Source organism: Sebastes umbrosus, chromosome 12 (genome assembly GCF_015220745.1).
Source record: "Sebastes umbrosus isolate fSebUmb1 chromosome 12, fSebUmb1.pri, whole genome shotgun sequence".
Classification (NCBI taxonomy): Eukaryota; Metazoa; Chordata; class Actinopteri; order Perciformes; family Sebastidae; genus Sebastes; species Sebastes umbrosus.
Window position 1 is genome coordinate 25,159,259 of NC_051280.1, and position 17,322 is coordinate 25,176,580.

The window sequence follows — 17,322 nt, forward strand, 5'->3', positions numbered from 1 at the left end:
CAGTTGAGGTAAACACTGTAAGAATCCCACTGCTTGGAAGCACTGGGTATATTATCTATTGCAGTGTGGTGGCGACACCTTGTGGCCACATGGGGAACAACAACACAGTGCGCATGATATGGGACTTTTAAAGGTCCCATATTGTGCTCATTTTCAGGTCATACTTGTATTTTGTGTTACTACTTGAACATGTTTACATGCTGTAATGTTATAAAAAATACTTTATTTTCCTCATACTGTCTGCCTGAATATACCTGTATTTACCCTCTGTCTGAAACACTCCGTTTAGTGCATTTCAACAGAAATTGCAATGAAATTGCAATGAAATTGCAACGGAATTGCGTTGCTAGGTAACTGTTTGGGTTAATCTTTACTTCCTGTCCGCTGATGTTATTTACATACACTGCAACAGGAAATAAACTGGGACACATTTAGAATATTTAGGTTTAAAACCGTGTAATGGTCTAAATATTGTATATTTGTGACATCACAAATGGACAGAAATCGGCTTGTTTCAAACGCACAATTTCTGAATACGGGCTGTCTGTATGTGGATTGAGTGTTTCGATACTTTCACAGTATTTATATAGGACTTAAGCCTACTTTATAATAAAAAAACATGAAAATCTCTCTTTTTTATAATATGAGACCTTTAATACAAATACAAAAATTGTCTTTTGTGTGTGTAGAAAACTGTCTGTAAACAGTTGATGTAATAAACTGTAAGAATCCCTCTGCTTGTGGCCACATGGGGAACAACACACAGTGCGTCTTTCACATGCAGTGAGCTGCACAACCAGCAGGAATCGCTGTTGAACCGCTGCACTGCGTTTCACTGCACGCACACAAACACACTCACACACACACACACAGACAGCAGAAGTCACCCAAAAGAATTTCTGCTTACAGCTGATCTCGGTCGCCATCTTTTCATCGCGAATATAAACAACACACGCAGTGAGTCCGTGTTGTGCGCGCGTTTTTGGATGAACCGCTGCCCGGAGGACGCACACAGACTCCGTCTCCTCCACCGCTGCAGAGCTGCACGACACAGCCGGAGATGACGGCTGATCTGGTCACCTGAGAGCCTCCGTGTCAGTGGAGGTAAGATAAAGCCTCTCCGTGCTCGTCAGCTGATGTTACACTTGTTTAAATGGGCTTGTTGATGCCATGACAACGACGCGGCTGTCATGAGCGCACTATGTGGAGAGCCGCTTTATTTCTGCTTTTACGCGCACAAGAAACAGCAAGATGCGAAACGACAACAACATTCAGCTGACATGCTCTGACATGCACACACACCGTGCTGTAAGCAGGCCGTTAAAGGACTGCTGCTGTTGATATCTGTGTATCTTAATGCTATAACCTGGTTTTCCCCACAGAGAGAGCGATGGGGAGCCAGGGTGGATTTCCTCACCGGGAGGGAGCGGAGGTTTAAAGGGAGGTGGGCGGGGAGAGCAGCAGAGAGAGGGGCCTTTGCTGAGGAGATGGACCAGGAGTACGAGAGACGGCTGCTGAGGCAAATCAACCACCAGAACCTGCCTGCAGAGGCCCAACTGGCTAAGGTGACACAGAGAAAGGATGGATAGGAAATATGTTGAATGCTGGTTTAATGTCTGACTAATAGCTGGGTTTTAAAGGTCCCATATCATGTTCATTTTCAGGTTCATACTTGTATTTTGTGTTTCTACTGGAACATGTTTATATGCTTTAATATAAAAAAAACACATTATTTTCCTCATACTGTCTGCCTGAATATGCCTGTATTCACCCTCTCTCTAAAACGCTCCGTTTTTAAGCACATTTCAACGGACATTGCGTTGCTAGGCAACAGTTTTTGGTCCATGTTTACTTCCTGTCAGCTGATGATATTTACATGCACTGCAACCGGGAAGTAAACTGGGACACATTTAGAATGTTTACGTTTAAAACCGTGTAATGGTCTAAATATTGTATATTTGTGACATCACAAATGGACAACGGCTTGTTTCAAACGCACACATTTCTGAATTCAGGCTGTGTGTGTTTCTCCGTATATTGAGCGTTTTGATATGTTACCAGTATTTATGTAGCACTTAAACCTGCTTTATAATATAAAAGACATGAAAATCTCACTTTTTACAATATGGGACCTTTAATGTACATATTTAGCATAATAGCATAATATGTAGTTTATTTTGGTTGACTGAAATGATAAAAGTTTTTTTTACAACTGAGCAACAAATGAGCTTTATTCTATTGTAGTGCTCTCAGTTGTGAAACAGTAAATGTTCCCATATACTCAGATCATCTATAACATCTCTCCCCATTCATTGTCTATGGAGCAGTTCCACACTTTATACCCTATATGACATCACAAGTTTGAGTTTTAGAGTTTTTCATAATATTTTTGGACTGTATTAGACCATAGGAATAACATGTGTGAAATTTGAATATGGGCGTAGTTCCCCTTTAAAGGCCCTGAATAATATTGCCCAATTTGCTTTGTCCCCCTTTGTCCATCCCAGTGTGTGAGCGCTACCTGCAGTCCTGTCAGTGTGAAATCAGGGGATCGCTTCATTCCCACGCGCGCTGGAAGCAACTGGAGCATCAACTTCCACTATGCCAATGTGAGCAACTAGTTCTTCATCTTCTCCGTCATCTTTTTACACAGCCTGCCTCACCAAAAACGTCTTCCTTTGTCTCTCTGCAGGAGAACTGCCGCTCCCCAAATCAGAACCATAAAGCAAAGGATGCCACTTCAGACTCGAGCAAAGGTCAGACATTTGCACTTTTTATGTTGTTGTTTTTATTCCTCTCCTCCATCTGTGTTTCAATCACCGCTCTCCTCATGCCACCCCTCCAGATGCTGTGGCGTATGCGGCCCTGCTAAGGAATGAGTTGTTGGGGGCGGGGATAGAGACGGTGCCAGACCCTCACACAGACGACCGGCGGCACGCCGTCCTCTCTCAAGACTCTCACAGCCTTTTTAGGGTACGAGTCATGAAAAAAAATGGCTATTCAATTCCAGAATAATTTGTCTCCACTGACGTCATAATGATGAAGTTATGGAGCTAATTCTGCTTTGTGTGTTCATCCTCCGCAGTACACTGTCCACACTAAGAGAGTGCCTTTCGATAGCGATAATGAAGTCTCACCCTACTCCCTTTCTCCGCTTAGTAACAAGAGGTATGACATAACTCGTGTGCTGCACACCGAACAGCTTAAACTAATTCTGTAAGATAACAAAGGTTTCCCCGCTTCTTCTCAATGTTTCTGTAGTCACAAGCTGCTCCGCTCCCCTCGCAAACCAGCCCGTAAGATCTCCAAGATCCCCTTCAAGGTGCTGGATGCTCCGGAGCTGCAGGACGACTTCTACCTCAACCTGGTAGACTGGTCGGCGGGCAACTTGCTCAGCGTCGGCCTGGGAGCCTGCGTCTACCTGTGGAGTGCCTGTACCAGCCAGGTCAGAGGAGGACTGCGAAGATTCATTCATTAACAGTTTGAGAGAAGTGGAAGTGGTAAATGTGTGTACTTTGTGTCTTAACAGGTGACAAGGTTATGTGACCTCTCTGTGGACGGAGACTCTGTTACGTCTGTTTGTTGGAATGAGAGGGTGAGATGCTAGAACTGAATCTACCGCTTATTTCAAGAAACAATGTGTAGTACTGACAGCTCGCTTTTAAAATGGGTAACTGCAGTCCAAATTCAAAACATTGGAGCCGTGGACCTTCCGCTCCTCCGGTGGGACTGAAAGCAGTTAGCATGTGTTGGCATCACAGCTTTAGCCTCTGGCCAGCAGCAGTAGTCTGAATCACTTCACCGGCTGTGTGTCTCAAATACTCGCTGCCTTGATAACCAGCTGCTCACGGACCACAGAGAGATGTGCCGAGGCTTTTCAGGTCGGGTAGAATCTAACCTTAACGTTATCTTTGTTGATCCAGTTTGTTAGCTTGCTTCCTTGGCTGCAGAAGGATCTGTGTTTTCATGCCAATTTGTCACCGACCAAAACTAAAACAGACGTTCCGAACTGGAGTGGAAATTTCAAAGGAGAACATACTGGCTGTAGCATTGTTGTTGGAGAAGCCAAGTTTCCTTAATCTCTGATGACATATCATGATCATTTTATGATTTATTACAGTAACTATTAGTCCTTTAAGACAGTAGGACAAGATGAAAATGAACTGGTTGTCGAAAATAATATGAAAATATGAAAGCAGTGTGTTTGACTTTGGCTCTGGTCCTCTCAGGGGAGTCTTGTTGCCGTCGGAACTCACAAGGGCTACGTTCAGATCTGGGACGCAGCAGGAGGGAGGAAGCTGACCAGCCTGGAGGGTCACTCAGCACGTGTAGGTCAGTCGTAGCTGGAGTCAAGTGGAACTACAAACTGCTGCTTAAAATCTGTCTGAGTATGCTTTTAGCAAACTAAAAGCAAATAAGTGAAATACGAGACCATCCCCCCCACCCTTTGTGCTCAAGGTGCCCTGGCGTGGAACGGAGAGCAGCTGTCGTCGGGGAGTCGGGACAGAGTGATCTTACAGCGGGACGTCAGGACCCCTCCTACGGCTGAGAGGAGGCTGCAAGGTCACAGGCAAGAAGTGTGTGGTCTCAAGTGGTCTCCCGACCACCAGCACCTCGCGTCCGGAGGCAACGACAACAAGGTGAGAGTGTTTGAAACTTTTGATCCTGAGACCTGCCTAAATAATCTGTGACAATAAAAGTGAAAATGTTCAAGCTTGGACATCCCGTTCCTCGTTGTCTCCTGCCCAGCTGCTGGTGTGGAACAGCTCCAGCCTCCTCCCCGTGCAGCAGTACAGCGACCACCTGGCAGCGGTGAAGGCCATCGCCTGGTCCCCCCACCAACACGGGTTGTTGGCGTCGGGGGGCGGCACCGCCGACCGATGCCTGCGCTTCTGGAACACGCTGACGGGTCAGGCGCTGCAGAGCACAGACACCGGCTCCCAGGTCTGCAACCTGGCGTGGTCCAAACACGCCAACGAGCTGGTGAGGAGACACACACACACACTGATGTGATTTAATAATTGGTAAAGATAGATTGTATCCTTCTTAATCCATTAATCCTGTAATCCATCTTTGGATAAAAATGATAACAGCCAGATGTAAAACGTTGTTTTAAAGCTGTATAGTGTAAAAATGTGTCACATTATCAGAAAATAAATAATATACTTTCAGTGTAGAGATGTAACGACAGTATCTAGCAATGAATTAACATTTTATTGCATTTTGTCTAAAGAAGGGGGATCGTTTGACCTGTTAATATACACTTAGTTCTCAATATTTTGGTACACATGTACAATCACATATGATTCCATGCAATATCTCTGCAATAGCAATCTACTGTATGTGAAGCTTACTGTGTAATGTTCAGTTTTTGTTGGTGGAGTATCAGAAAGTGCTGGTTCACCTGTATAGCGAGACTGTGCTGTAGTTAGTGAAAGTTGTTTCTGTATAATACAACACAGTGCAGCACTACATGACTCCAGACTAAGCAGACGTATCTACATGTTGTGCATTTTTAGTGAATTGTCCTCTCTCTGTTTCCAGGTGAGCACTCACGGCTACTCTCAGAACCAGATCCTGGTGTGGAAGTATCCGTCGCTAACGCAGGTGGCCAAGCTGACAGGACACTCCTACAGAGTGCTCTACCTGGTAAGACTGCAGGCTCAACTGAATGGCCATGCAGGTTCAGTGTTAATGTTATAAGTTAGTTAGTTATAATAATAATGTGAACACTAGCAGTGGCTGAGTCAAAGTTATCTGTGCCAAGTTTGGAAATAACTGAAAGGATTAGTTCAGAATTCTTGAAGTGGGGTTGTATGTATACTCATGTTCAGCGAGGTAAAATAACTGTTTTTGTGAATGGAGTCTGGTGACTTTGAAGAGAGCGATATAACGGCTTCAGTTCCCCGTCATAAATAGCTATTCCTATCTGCTTTTCTAAACAGAGAGCATGCAGACCGCCATCTAAGTTACTGTCTGTAATGTTAATACACTGACTATAAGGCTGTATATATATACTGTACATGTAGCAGCGTCATTATGCAGAAACCTACGCCAGGTCACGTGGGGAAAAGTTTTTAGAAGGGCTCGGGAAAATAGCAATTGGATGCTCAAACATACATACTTTGACCACAATTTGAATGTTCAGATTTGAATACATACTGAGAAGCAACAGAATGATATAAAAACCTCAAAAAGATAAAAAAAATAAATACTAAATAATGGACCCGCCCTCTAAGTAAAGTACAAGTACAAGACTTGGGTAATTAGGCTTTTCACCACTGGATTTATCACTGGTTCCAGTAAGGTAGAGTGTTTTGAATACCTATTTCCTGATATAAACATACCAAAATGTTCCTCTCTCTTCTCAGGCTGTGTCACCAGACGGGGAGGCCATCGTTACAGGAGCCGGGGATGAGACACTACGTTTCTGGAACGTCTTCAGTAAGACGCGCTGCACAAAGGTACATAACCATCATACACAGACTTGATGTCTTTGTTGTTTGAAGTTACTGAATGATGTTGGTCTCAGCTTTGTGTTGATAAAACACCAGTTTGAAAGTTGATTTGACAAAATCATAAAAACATGACAAAGCCTGGATCATGTCTAATTTAAAGTTCTTGAATTACACCAAAATAAGATCTTGAAAGTAATTTAAAAAGACCCAAACTGTTGCCTAGCGACACAATTCCATTGCAACTACGTTGAAATGCACTAAAACGGAGCGTTTCAGACAGAGGGTAAATACAGGTATATTCAGGCAGACAGTATGATGAAAATAATATGTTTTTTTTAACATTACAGCATGTAAACATGTTCTATAGAAACACAAAATACAAGTATGAACCTGAAAATGAGCACGATATGGGACCTTTAACATTTTTTTTACACTATTTTCATTTCCTTCTGTTCCCAGGAATCAAAGTCAGTGCTGAACCTCTTCACGAGAATACGATAGTGAACCTCCCGGGTCAGGACTGGTTTCTGGAGCCTCCTGAGCCGTGGTTGAAATGCACCTACGCCACTCACAGACTAGCCTCTTAGAGCCATCTCATCTCAGTGCACCAACCACCACTACGTCTCCTACAGAGGACGCTGTCCCAACTTCCAACAACAACAACAACAACAACAACTGCCATCCCTCACGGTGACGTCACTGGTTAAACAAAACAAAACAAGCAGCCTATTGTCAGGACATGTTGTCTGCTTTAAAAAGTCGGTCTTGTTTATCTTTTTTTTCTGTTGTGAAAGTGATGAAATTGTTTTTATTATATATTAGCAGAAGTCTACATGTACAAGAGTTATAAGCTATATAATGTAACGACGTCACATTTTTAAAAGAAGCCTGACTCGGGTGTATGTGTGTATATGTATGTGTGTGTGTGTGTGTGTGTGTGCGTGGGAGGGGGGGTTTCTATATTTTGATAATGTGTGAATATGATCTAAAAGCAGCATACAAGAGAAGAGAACAATAAATAAGTGAACACACACACAGTTGCTCACGCAGCTGCAAAGAATGAACTGTTTATTGGTGTCAGTTTGTCAGATGGAGTTTGAGGTTTTGGATCCATGCCTGGAGATGAGTATAAAGGACAATGTGACACTTTTTTTCTTCCATTTTTGGGAACTTACAAAGGTATTTTTATTAAAACATGTTGCACAGATGTCCACTCATCCTAATAAGAGTCCAAATAATCTGTGTTTTTGCTTTGGTTCAGTCCAGGGTTTTCCCTCTCTCTCTCTCAGTCTAGTAATCTGAGTATCCAGACCCCTGCAGGCCCCGACAGAGCAGAGAAAACTCCTTCACGATCTCCTTTACGCGCCGCTTGTTGGTTTGCTCCCTAGAAGAGAGAAAAAAAGATTGTAAATTAATTTTGTCGAAACATGCCACTATATATTTCACTGTATTTTTGGCACAAATCTGTCATCAAATCTCTGATTTGTGGTTATTTTCATGCAGTTCTGTTTGCACACCACTTATCACAAATGATGTTTGCAAAATATTTCATACAACTGCAGACAGTCTTCTGCTCTCAACGTCCTCAATACTTTTCCTCATTCATTGGTGCAAAACCTTTGACTTTATAATCAGTCCGAGGTCACGTGTTAAGAGGTTGTTTACCTGGTAAGAACAAATATCTATTGTTACAGTGTCGTAGTATTTCAGGAGAAACTCCAAGCTCATCCTTTATCAAAGGTGTTTGAATATTACAGTAGGTGTGATGAGGATGAAGATCTATGACTTGATGTAAACAACAGTCAAGACTATGGAGCAGTAAGCATACTTCCTAAACTCCATCCTTCATCCATTATCTGCAACAGCTTATTGTTTATAGGGTCGCAGTTTTGGGTGTGACAGGTATATTATTACCTGAGAAGCTGCTGACTGAAGGTGTGTTTCTGCTCTGTGGAGACCTGGGCCGAAGGGAAACCCGGGGTCTGTAGTGTTTCTTTCAGCCACTGAGACAGCAGAGCTGGACAGTGTCTGTTTAGACTCAACAGCACCTCAGAGAAGTGCTCCGTCAGACTGCGAGGTGACTCGCCTCCGACCGCCTGAGAAATAAAAAGCATTAAGCAGCGTGCTTCCATTAGAAAACAGTTTTAAATGAGACTAAAGGTCAGGGATACAAGGCATGCACTGGTTTAATAAGAGGAAGTTTACAAATCATTATTCATAATCACAGTACGACACACATTTTCATATGTAGTTGTATCTAATGAGTGACTCACCTGGAGTATGGTCTCTGTCAGAAGCTTTCCATCCCTCTGCAACACTTCACCAAGCGAGGGCATGTCTTTACAACGAGGCAACAGCTCTGTCTGCCAGGGACAGGGCAAAAAATCACAACAATCTATGAGCTCATGAGTTGAAATTAGATTAAAAATGTAAAAAACAATTGCACATTTCTGCTTCAACTTACAAAGAATAGAGTGGCAGCTTTTACTGTGGGTGTCTCTGGGAACTTCAGTGATAGAATCCCTGGAGAAAACATGAGAATAAAAATATGTTTTTTTATTGAACGCTTCAGCTAATGTGTCATACAAATGGTTGTCTCAGGTAGAACTTCAAGATCATGGAAAACACAAAAGAAACGCCCCAGAGAGAAAGATTGTGTCTTGATTTTGCACACAGAAGAAGAAGAAAAAGCAGAAGAAGAAGAAGCAGAAGAAGCAGAAGAAGAAGGAGCAGAAGAAGAAGCAGAAGAAGAAGCAGAAGAAGCTGTTAATCCCCGGTGTGACGGTAGAGCCCAAGAGGACTGGTTATACTGGGACCAGAGAAGCCGAGAGGACTGGTTATATTTCGAGTAGAAGAGTTGAACCTGGAGCAGACTGTGGAGGACCTCGCGGACCGGTGAGTACAACAACACACTGACTGGACTCATGTGATGAGAATGCCAGCAAGCACTTAGTAGCGTGTGCGCGCTTTGCCGTGTATTTCAATGGTGCTGTCTCTCCTTTGCTGTAATATTATAGTCCATGAGCCTTACCCCACTTTGGAGGGACCATTTCTCATGGTGATTTTTTCTCTCAGAACACTTGAATTACAATATGCTGAAAGGTTATTATGGAATTTTTGCCCAATGAAGCCAAAAGGGTTAATTAAATTGTTTTACTCAAGCACTTTTAGGTTTACTTGAGTCAAATTTATTTAAAGTAGCAGTACTTTTACTTGAGTACAATATTCTAGTACTCTTTCCCCCTCTGTGTATACTATACAGTACAGGCATGTAAAGATACTCACCGCAGTAAAACAGCCCTTTAACATCCAGCTGATCCGACAGGTACATATCAGGTTTCCTTTTAAGAATCTAAATGGACACAAAGCGATCAGGCAAAGTTTTCTGTGCGCTGCAGTCAGACGTGCGTAACAATGGACGAGAATATTCAACCCACCTGAGCATGAAGGTGCATAAATGATTCTGCAATATCAGGATGATCCCGTGGACCTGTAAAAAATAAATATAAGATGAGAAAAGACAAACACATGTCTAAAAGTAGATTTGAATTAATTGCAGGTGTGTATTACCTTGCTGAAATATAGTAAGTGTGGCAGAAGTCAACACCTCAATGAGGCTTTTGATGTTAGAGATGTGGTGTTCCTCTCCGGCAAATATGTGAACCATCTAAAAGAGAGAGAGAGAGAGAATGACCTCTGATCCCAAAAGCATTCTAAGAGTCTGAATTACAGTTTTATTTAGGCGCTGATCTGTGGGGCCGTACGTACCTGCCGCGCCAGGTCCAGAGCTGAGGCTTGTGGGAAGGCGCTGTAGATCTGCCCCAGCATCTCATTCAGCTGAGCCACCATGGGCCCGAAATCATGTAGGAGGGTTCGAACTGACTTATCAAACACCGCGCACACTGCCTGGAGAGAGACAGGGAGAGAGCTGGGAGTCAGTAAACAACAGACACATAGATAAATCATACATGCACAGACACACACACAAGATCATACATATTTTATGCAAGCATTGGAAAAACCCTCCTACCTCTACTACATCTGAGTCATCGAGCCACTTGCTGAGGATGGTTTGGATCAGCGTGAACACTTGCTGTAACACAACGACAACCTAAAAAAAAGATTTTACAATATATTTTATATGAAATATTGGTTCTTTTCAGCATATTTGAATATGTTGCATGTTCACAAATATTGATGCACAAGGCCCATTCTGAGGGTTGATTAACAACCCACTATTTGTCTGCTGTATTAGGCAGACAGTTACGGTAATTTGATATCATTCAGCTACAGTAGCTGGTATAATATGTGATAATGGAGCTGGTGGTACACAGTTTTCTCCGGCTACACTTACTGGATTCTGTGAGGGATTGGGTCTCGGGCTGGATGCTCCCTCTAAGCTGTCTGCTTGTCTGTTGATGTCCAGAGTGGTGAAGAGGCTGGCCAGCATCCCAAGGATGTAGATGATAGACGGTTTGTTAGTGGCATCAGGCTGTAAAGGGAGACAACGTGGATGGGTTTGATGTGTAGCCTTGTTGTGATGACAGTAACGATACGAGATATGTCAAATGTGACGGCGGTTGTGAGTGGAAAGAGCAATTTTAACTGTTGTTTCCGTGAAAGTTGTGTCAAACGCTGCAACAATGCTGCAATAAAAAGAAGCCAGTGGTATCTGAGTCTCTGTCAACAGACATTTCAGACCTCCTCACTGACCGTCACCCTGGATAAGAGGGTCAACCAGCTCATTAAAATGTATTTTATCTGATAGCTGTGCACTGCATTATGTTGAAGTGTACTTAGTGAGAACACAAAACTGAAGTAGTATTTCAATTATTTTAAGTATAATGTTAACTGGTAGAGGAGTGGATTACATTATGTATGCTATTAAATACATAATCTGCTTTTTGAAAATGATCCATTCTAGGGCTGCACAATTTTGAAAAAATATTTAATTGCGATTATTTTGACTGATATTGCATTTGCGATGATTACAATGTGTTGCGATATTAGAGGAAATAACAATTTTTAAATAATTATTCTCATTTTCATTGAAAAAAACATTGAAATAATTATGGTGTGATTTTTGCGGGGATCTGTATAGAACAGCACCACCATATTTAATTTTAAAATGGCATTTTGACAAATATTGTGACTCCCCCCTCATGCTGCGATTTGAAAATTGCAGTAGGCCATATTGCGATTTCGATAAAATTGTAATTAATTATGCAGCCCTAATCCGTTCTGAATATTTAATAAAAGTATATTAAATTCAACTTGCAGTATACTTTTATTTACACTAATCAATGTAAACTTTTACCAGATCTACTTACAGTATACTATATTGCTTTGATTTATAGTGCACTTGTTGTAAGTGAGGGGGTATTACTTATTACTTTACTTATTCTAAATGCGTATTTGTATTTAAGATATAATTTTCAAAAGTCCAATAACTTTTTAAAGCTAATCCATCAAAGACAGTTATTATCAACACAATCACATAAACTTAGTGTGTACTCATATTTTAACTGATTGAAGCATCATTTTTTTAAATTTAAAATTGCGACCACTAACTGATGTGGTATTGATTATTAGTATACATTGGACTACTACTTCTGTACTATTTTATTGAAAAGATACTCAGTAATTGTATATGAAAATCCACTTTAAATTGTACCTTTATTTAAGCTTTTCAAAGCATCCTGTTAAATAATATAGAAACTGTTCACCATTTTTAACAAACAAATGAAGTAGTATGAGTACAAGCATGTGAAGTACTACTATACAGTAATACTACACTTTAAAGTAGTGCAGTAAAATAGAATATTAATATATTTTTTGTACTTCAATTTAGCACCAAAATAATAATGTGCTTCTAATGCACTCGTTGTGTAATGTATTTCAAATATACAGTAATATAGTGCAATTGATTTATCCAGTTCGTACTTGGGTATGACCTCCTCTACTGCAGGTATCAGTTTAGTGTTTGTGGGTTTTCTGTAGAAGTTGCATGAGTTTCTTCGGATCACGTACCTCCTGCTGGGCCAGTGTATCCAGCTGCTGGATGTGAGGGCTGATGAGAGAGTGAAGTCTAGCTAGAATCTCCTCCAGCGGCAGGGCGGACAGGAGGAAACCCAGAGCCTGCATCAACCACATGCACTGGCTGCTCTGCACACAGACACGCAGAGACACACACACAGCACACACATCATACATGATGTCCTCAGAGAGACGCTCGATGCGTTTGTGTTGGCAGAATAGGAAAGATACTGGTGAACTTTGAAGGCTGTTTACTCACCTTATGGATTTCTTTTATCAGTACATCCTGCAGAGGAACACAAGTGTTAATACAAAGATTGTAATCACACACCGATGTTAAAAAAAATAATAAAGGCTGCGTGTCGGACCTGTGACACGGTCAGGATGTCCTGAGCGTAGGGGCCGAGGTCATGTCTGCACTCCCTGCAGATCCTCTTCAGGGTGGATACACTGGACACAGACAGCTCTGGTTTCACAAGGCCCTGAAGCACCATGGGTAATATGCCACCCAACATCACGGGGTGATCAGCCAGCCACTCAGCCAGGGATCCTTGCCAACGGGGGGAATCCAGAAAGAGGGTGGATATAGTGAGTAACAAATGGGTTTGTTACAGTTGAGTGCAGATAACACATCTATGGCCATAAATAATAGTGGTTATAATTAGTAAAATTCTACTTAAATGTAGAATATTAAAGTATTAAGACGGACACAAGAGGAAAAAGGTGTGTGTTATGTACCTATGGTGTACATGACGGTGTCAGCCAGCATAACGTTGCTGATGTTGATTCTGGGGATGAGACCGATGAGACCAGGGATAACGTCAGAGTAGTTCACGTCTATCGTCTCAGCTATGGACTGGAAGCCGAACAATAGCGCCTCTGTGTCCTGATGAGGAGAAAAACAAAGTGTGATGTTGGGTCAAGAGAGGGGAAACACAATCAGGAGGAGGTGGTGGGAATACACAGTTACACACAGTAAGGAAGGAAAATATTTGCTTTGTAAAACTTTACTGAGATAGTAGATAGAGTCAGTGATTGATGACATTACCTGCCATACTGCTGACTGTTGGGGGTTCATCAGCTGTCTGCCCAGCCTGTCGTAAAGGTTACTGAGCAGCTCTGCTCCCAGCATTTCATACACATACATCAGAGTGTCGGAAATGTCCACTCTGAAATGTAAAAGAGACATAGTTGGACATAATCTATAGCTACCATTTTTAGCCACGCTGGTGTTGGAAATGTCTTAACAGCTATTCGATGGTATTTGGTACAGACGTGCACTTTTTGTCCACTCAAATTCAATGCCTTTCTTTCTTGTGAGAAAAGAGATTGCATCCGAAATTCCATACTAATGTGCTATTTAGTACGCTAAAACAGAATGTGAGATATTTTAGCTTTTTTTAATCATATTTGCTCCAGTCTCGCCTACTGCTGCTTTAAGGGCTAAGATGCTTTGTGAATAACTTTATCTTTACCAGGATCTAGTCTTAACTGTAAGGGGAAATTCTTAGAAAACGTCGACATAATTCTAAGACTTTTCTCAGGATTTTGTTACTTGGAACAACTCCTTTTAACTCCACTTGTACTAGGAAGCTTTATGAATACAGCCCCAGTTTTAGAGCTCCTTTTAGTTTTGTGTCTTACCTGTAAATCCTGAACTGCTCCTTGTCATCAGAAGACCAGGAGGCATACTCCTCCTGGGAGGGATAGTGGGATTTATGTAGCAGCACGTCCACCAGTTGGAAGTAAACCGGCCTGTAGACCTGCAGGTAAACGGCCTGCTTGTCCTCCTCAAATGACAAGATGTCATCCTGAACATGTGAGAAAGAATTAGAAAGAAAGTTCAGTGTCTAAAACCTTAACACAAAGACAAGCCTTTCGCATTTAATGCACATGATTAACTTACTAAAATGAAAAGAAATGACATTTAATGTAGAAAAATAAAACTATTTATCCCACTCATTTATTTATTCATTGACGTTACCTGCAGAGTGTACCAGAAGGTGAGTGTAAGGGAGCTGGTGGTCTCACTGACTGGGTAGTGTCCAGGGATGCCAGTACAGAAAAGAATCATGTTAACCAAAGCCAGATACTCTTGCCAGTGCTCCACCTGTTCCAACAAAACCCTGTCGTACACAAACACATTCAGGTTAAGAAATAAAAGACATTTACTGAAGCCAGGTTATAGGATGGTGGTTTGTGTGTGTGTGTACCTTGAGTGTGTTTCTCCCATAGCAACAGCAATACGACAGATACCGTGTGACGTTTCCATGTCCCCATCCTGAGCCGCTGTCTTCAGCTGGTCATGGAGACCCAGCACCAGAGGCATCAAGTTCACCAGAGCATCAATGTACCTGCACACACACGTTTTGACTCACACAACTGGAGATTGACTGTGACCTGAATGAGTTTACAGCGCAGTGTGTTTCTCACCTCTGGCTGTCAGGCTGTGAGATCGCGTTGACTATCGTCTCCACGGCCGTGTCGAACAGCTCTGGGTCGGACAGAGCGGTGAAACAGTCCTGGACCAGTTCATGACTCTCCCCTAACGGCACGTCCAGCCCCACCCAGCTGGACAGGCAGCGCAGCACCTTCTCCTTCACCTGGACCGAGGAGTCCTGGCTTTGGAGCAGCTGACGCAGCATCGGACACACCACCGCCCACTCCCCAGCCAGGGCCTCCCTCAGCTGGGCGCGACGAGCCTGAGCCAGCCGGCCGCTCTGGAACTCCTCTGGAAGTACGGTGAGGAGCTCCAACAGCGCGAGGCAGTGCGCCTGAGGGTCCTGGGTGGCCTTTGCACCAGAGCTGCCCTCAGAGTCGGGCTTCTGCGGCTGGAAGGCCCTCACCATGTCCGCCACGGGCTGGGACCAAGCCTGTGGGATTAAGTTAAGAGCCATAGAGGCCAGGGCGACACACAGCCTGGTTAGCACCATTTTGGGCCCAGAGGAGAAGAACAGGATGTGGGAGAGGAGCTGCGTCCTCAGGCTCTCGTGCTGGTCCGCGGGGAGGTCGCTCCAGTGACGGGAGATCTTGGTGTGGAGGGTGCTGGCGCCAAAAAACTGAACCTCCGGGAGCTGCAAAGGACAGACACATCGCATTATGGAGTCACTGTAACAGACGCAGTCGACTCCTGCAGATGTAGTATGTACATTTGTAAAGATGCGTGAGCGGAAGCACAACAACGGACCTTGTCGGGGCCGAGCAGGGCCCAGCAGAAGTGCCACGCCTGTGCGGAGGCCTGGGCCTGGGTCAGCCACTTCTGGGCCACATTCTTACGCTCCATGTCCGGGTCAAAGTAGAGCTGGTAGAGAGCCTGGAGGAGGAGAGAAGAACCAATACAAAGGGAACACTTGAACAAATTAGATAATAACACCTAAGGATGGTATTGCTGTGTATTGCTGGGAACAATCTGGCGATACGATACGTATCATGATGCACGGGTTACGATTCAATATATTGCATACTGCAAGTAAGGCGATATATTGTGTCTTAAAACCATTGTGATGTCTGATGTGTGTTACAGTTTATGGGGCTAGGGTTAGTGTACTGGGGGGTTGAACCCTAACCCTAGAGCGACGCCGGGGGGGCTCCAAATCCAAATGTTTCCGAGGGCACCAAAAGGATTAGAGCCGGCCCTGCCGCCATATGCATAAAATCTGAGTTTAAAGAATTAAATAACAAAATAACATCCAACATCATAGCACATTCACTGAGTGGGCGCATCTCTTTGCCAATGAAATTATAGTTATCAATAGTTCATCTTTGCATGTAAATATTAATCAGAAATTGAGTGTTTTTGAGAATCGATACAATATTACAAAACATATCACGATACTCGATATTTTCAATATTTTCTTACACCCTTAATGAAGACATCAAAGTGGATAAAAATCATAATATAAATATCCCCATATGTCCTGACTGAGGAGGTATAGTAATGACAATAACAGGTTGTTAATTTAATCATTGCATTTAAAACGAGCATTAATAATCATGCATGTTGGATGTCCAATTGTTTGAATAGAGTTACAAAAAAAATGTGTTGTCATAGTAACTAATCCAAGACACATGGTGTTAGTTATTATTAGGACAGCATATGCTTATAGCTGGTATCATGTTACAAAATGTCCAGTGTGTCTAATCTCCCTATGGTGAGCTACAATGAACCGACCAGCGTTTTTCTATGTGACCAAACTGCTGTTGTTATGCCATTACTTGAGTTATTCAATCAAAAAATATATATTATATGAGGAGATGCTGCTGCAGCTGTTTTTTTTAACATATTTATTAAAATTAGCTGTCTGAATGGTGTCAGAGAAGCTCCATCTGCAGTTCAACAAACAGTCATCCAGTGAAGTGGCCGATTATTGAAACTTACCGACTCCACATTCTCCACCGTTAACTCCAACTCCACCGGGCTGTCTCCCGGATTGGCTGGAGGCTCCATCTGGCGCAACGTGAAGGTGTCTCCTCCTTGCTGCTGCTGCTGCTGCTGCTGCTGGAAATCTCTCCGAAATTAAAGCCTGATCCGCACAAAAAAGAAAAGGCAGTGATTAAAACGCTGTCCTCTAAAGAGTGTGTCTGCCAGAGGACGCAGCGGGTCATTCAGCTGTCCATACAGTACACATGTGGGCAGTGCGCTCAGCCATGACGACACACTGACCTCCAGTGGGGGCTGGAAAGTTGTTGTCTCACATTACCAACCAGCAAGACACCTATCTATTATTCGCCTATTAAAGCTAGCAGTTGCAGCAACAATAATCACAGTGAAAACTCGCGTGTGTTTCAGCGCGCTACAACAGGCGCTCCTGACGCACACAACTGCGCC

At 42.9% G+C, this 17,322-nt stretch overlaps 2 protein-coding genes across 3 annotated transcripts; one reads left to right on the plus strand and one right to left on the minus strand.

Annotated features, from left to right (window-relative positions):
- Nucleotides 1-802: 802 nt before the first annotated feature.
- fzr1b (fizzy/cell division cycle 20 related 1b) lies at nucleotides 803-7,518 on the plus strand. The gene is made up of 14 exons (XM_037786692.1): nucleotides 803-1,104; nucleotides 1,383-1,565; nucleotides 2,508-2,609; nucleotides 2,693-2,756; nucleotides 2,846-2,973; nucleotides 3,086-3,168; nucleotides 3,262-3,445; nucleotides 3,530-3,595; nucleotides 4,230-4,332; nucleotides 4,459-4,640; nucleotides 4,750-4,983; nucleotides 5,545-5,649; nucleotides 6,372-6,464; nucleotides 6,918-7,518. The coding sequence occupies exons 2-14, from the start codon at nucleotides 1,488-1,490 to the stop codon at nucleotides 6,957-6,959; spliced, it is 1,464 nt and encodes a 487-aa protein (XP_037642620.1). The 5' UTR covers nucleotides 803-1,104; nucleotides 1,383-1,487; the 3' UTR covers nucleotides 6,960-7,518.
- LOC119498141 (importin-13-like) lies at nucleotides 7,501-17,294 on the minus strand. Of its 2 annotated transcripts, XM_037786691.1 has the most exons (22): nucleotides 17,158-17,294; nucleotides 16,873-17,017; nucleotides 15,682-15,807; nucleotides 14,928-15,568; nucleotides 14,708-14,848; nucleotides 14,479-14,620; nucleotides 14,139-14,305; nucleotides 13,543-13,663; nucleotides 13,233-13,380; nucleotides 12,863-13,044; nucleotides 12,754-12,780; nucleotides 12,489-12,623; nucleotides 10,813-10,950; nucleotides 10,489-10,569; nucleotides 10,227-10,364; nucleotides 10,029-10,125; nucleotides 9,896-9,948; nucleotides 9,744-9,810; nucleotides 8,923-8,981; nucleotides 8,732-8,821; nucleotides 8,373-8,554; nucleotides 7,749-7,842 (listed from the first exon to the last, which is right to left on the minus strand). In XM_037786691.1, exons 2-22 carry the CDS (start codon nucleotides 16,939-16,941, stop codon nucleotides 7,749-7,751), a joined length of 2,898 nt encoding a protein of 965 aa, XP_037642619.1. In that variant the 5' UTR covers nucleotides 16,942-17,017; nucleotides 17,158-17,294. The 2 variants fall into 2 exon arrangements, with proteins under 2 accessions (XP_037642618.1, XP_037642619.1); XM_037786690.1 differs by lacking the exon at nucleotides 17,158-17,294 and having other exon boundaries at nucleotides 7,501-7,842; nucleotides 16,873-16,941.
- Nucleotides 17,295-17,322: the final 28 nt, after the last annotated feature.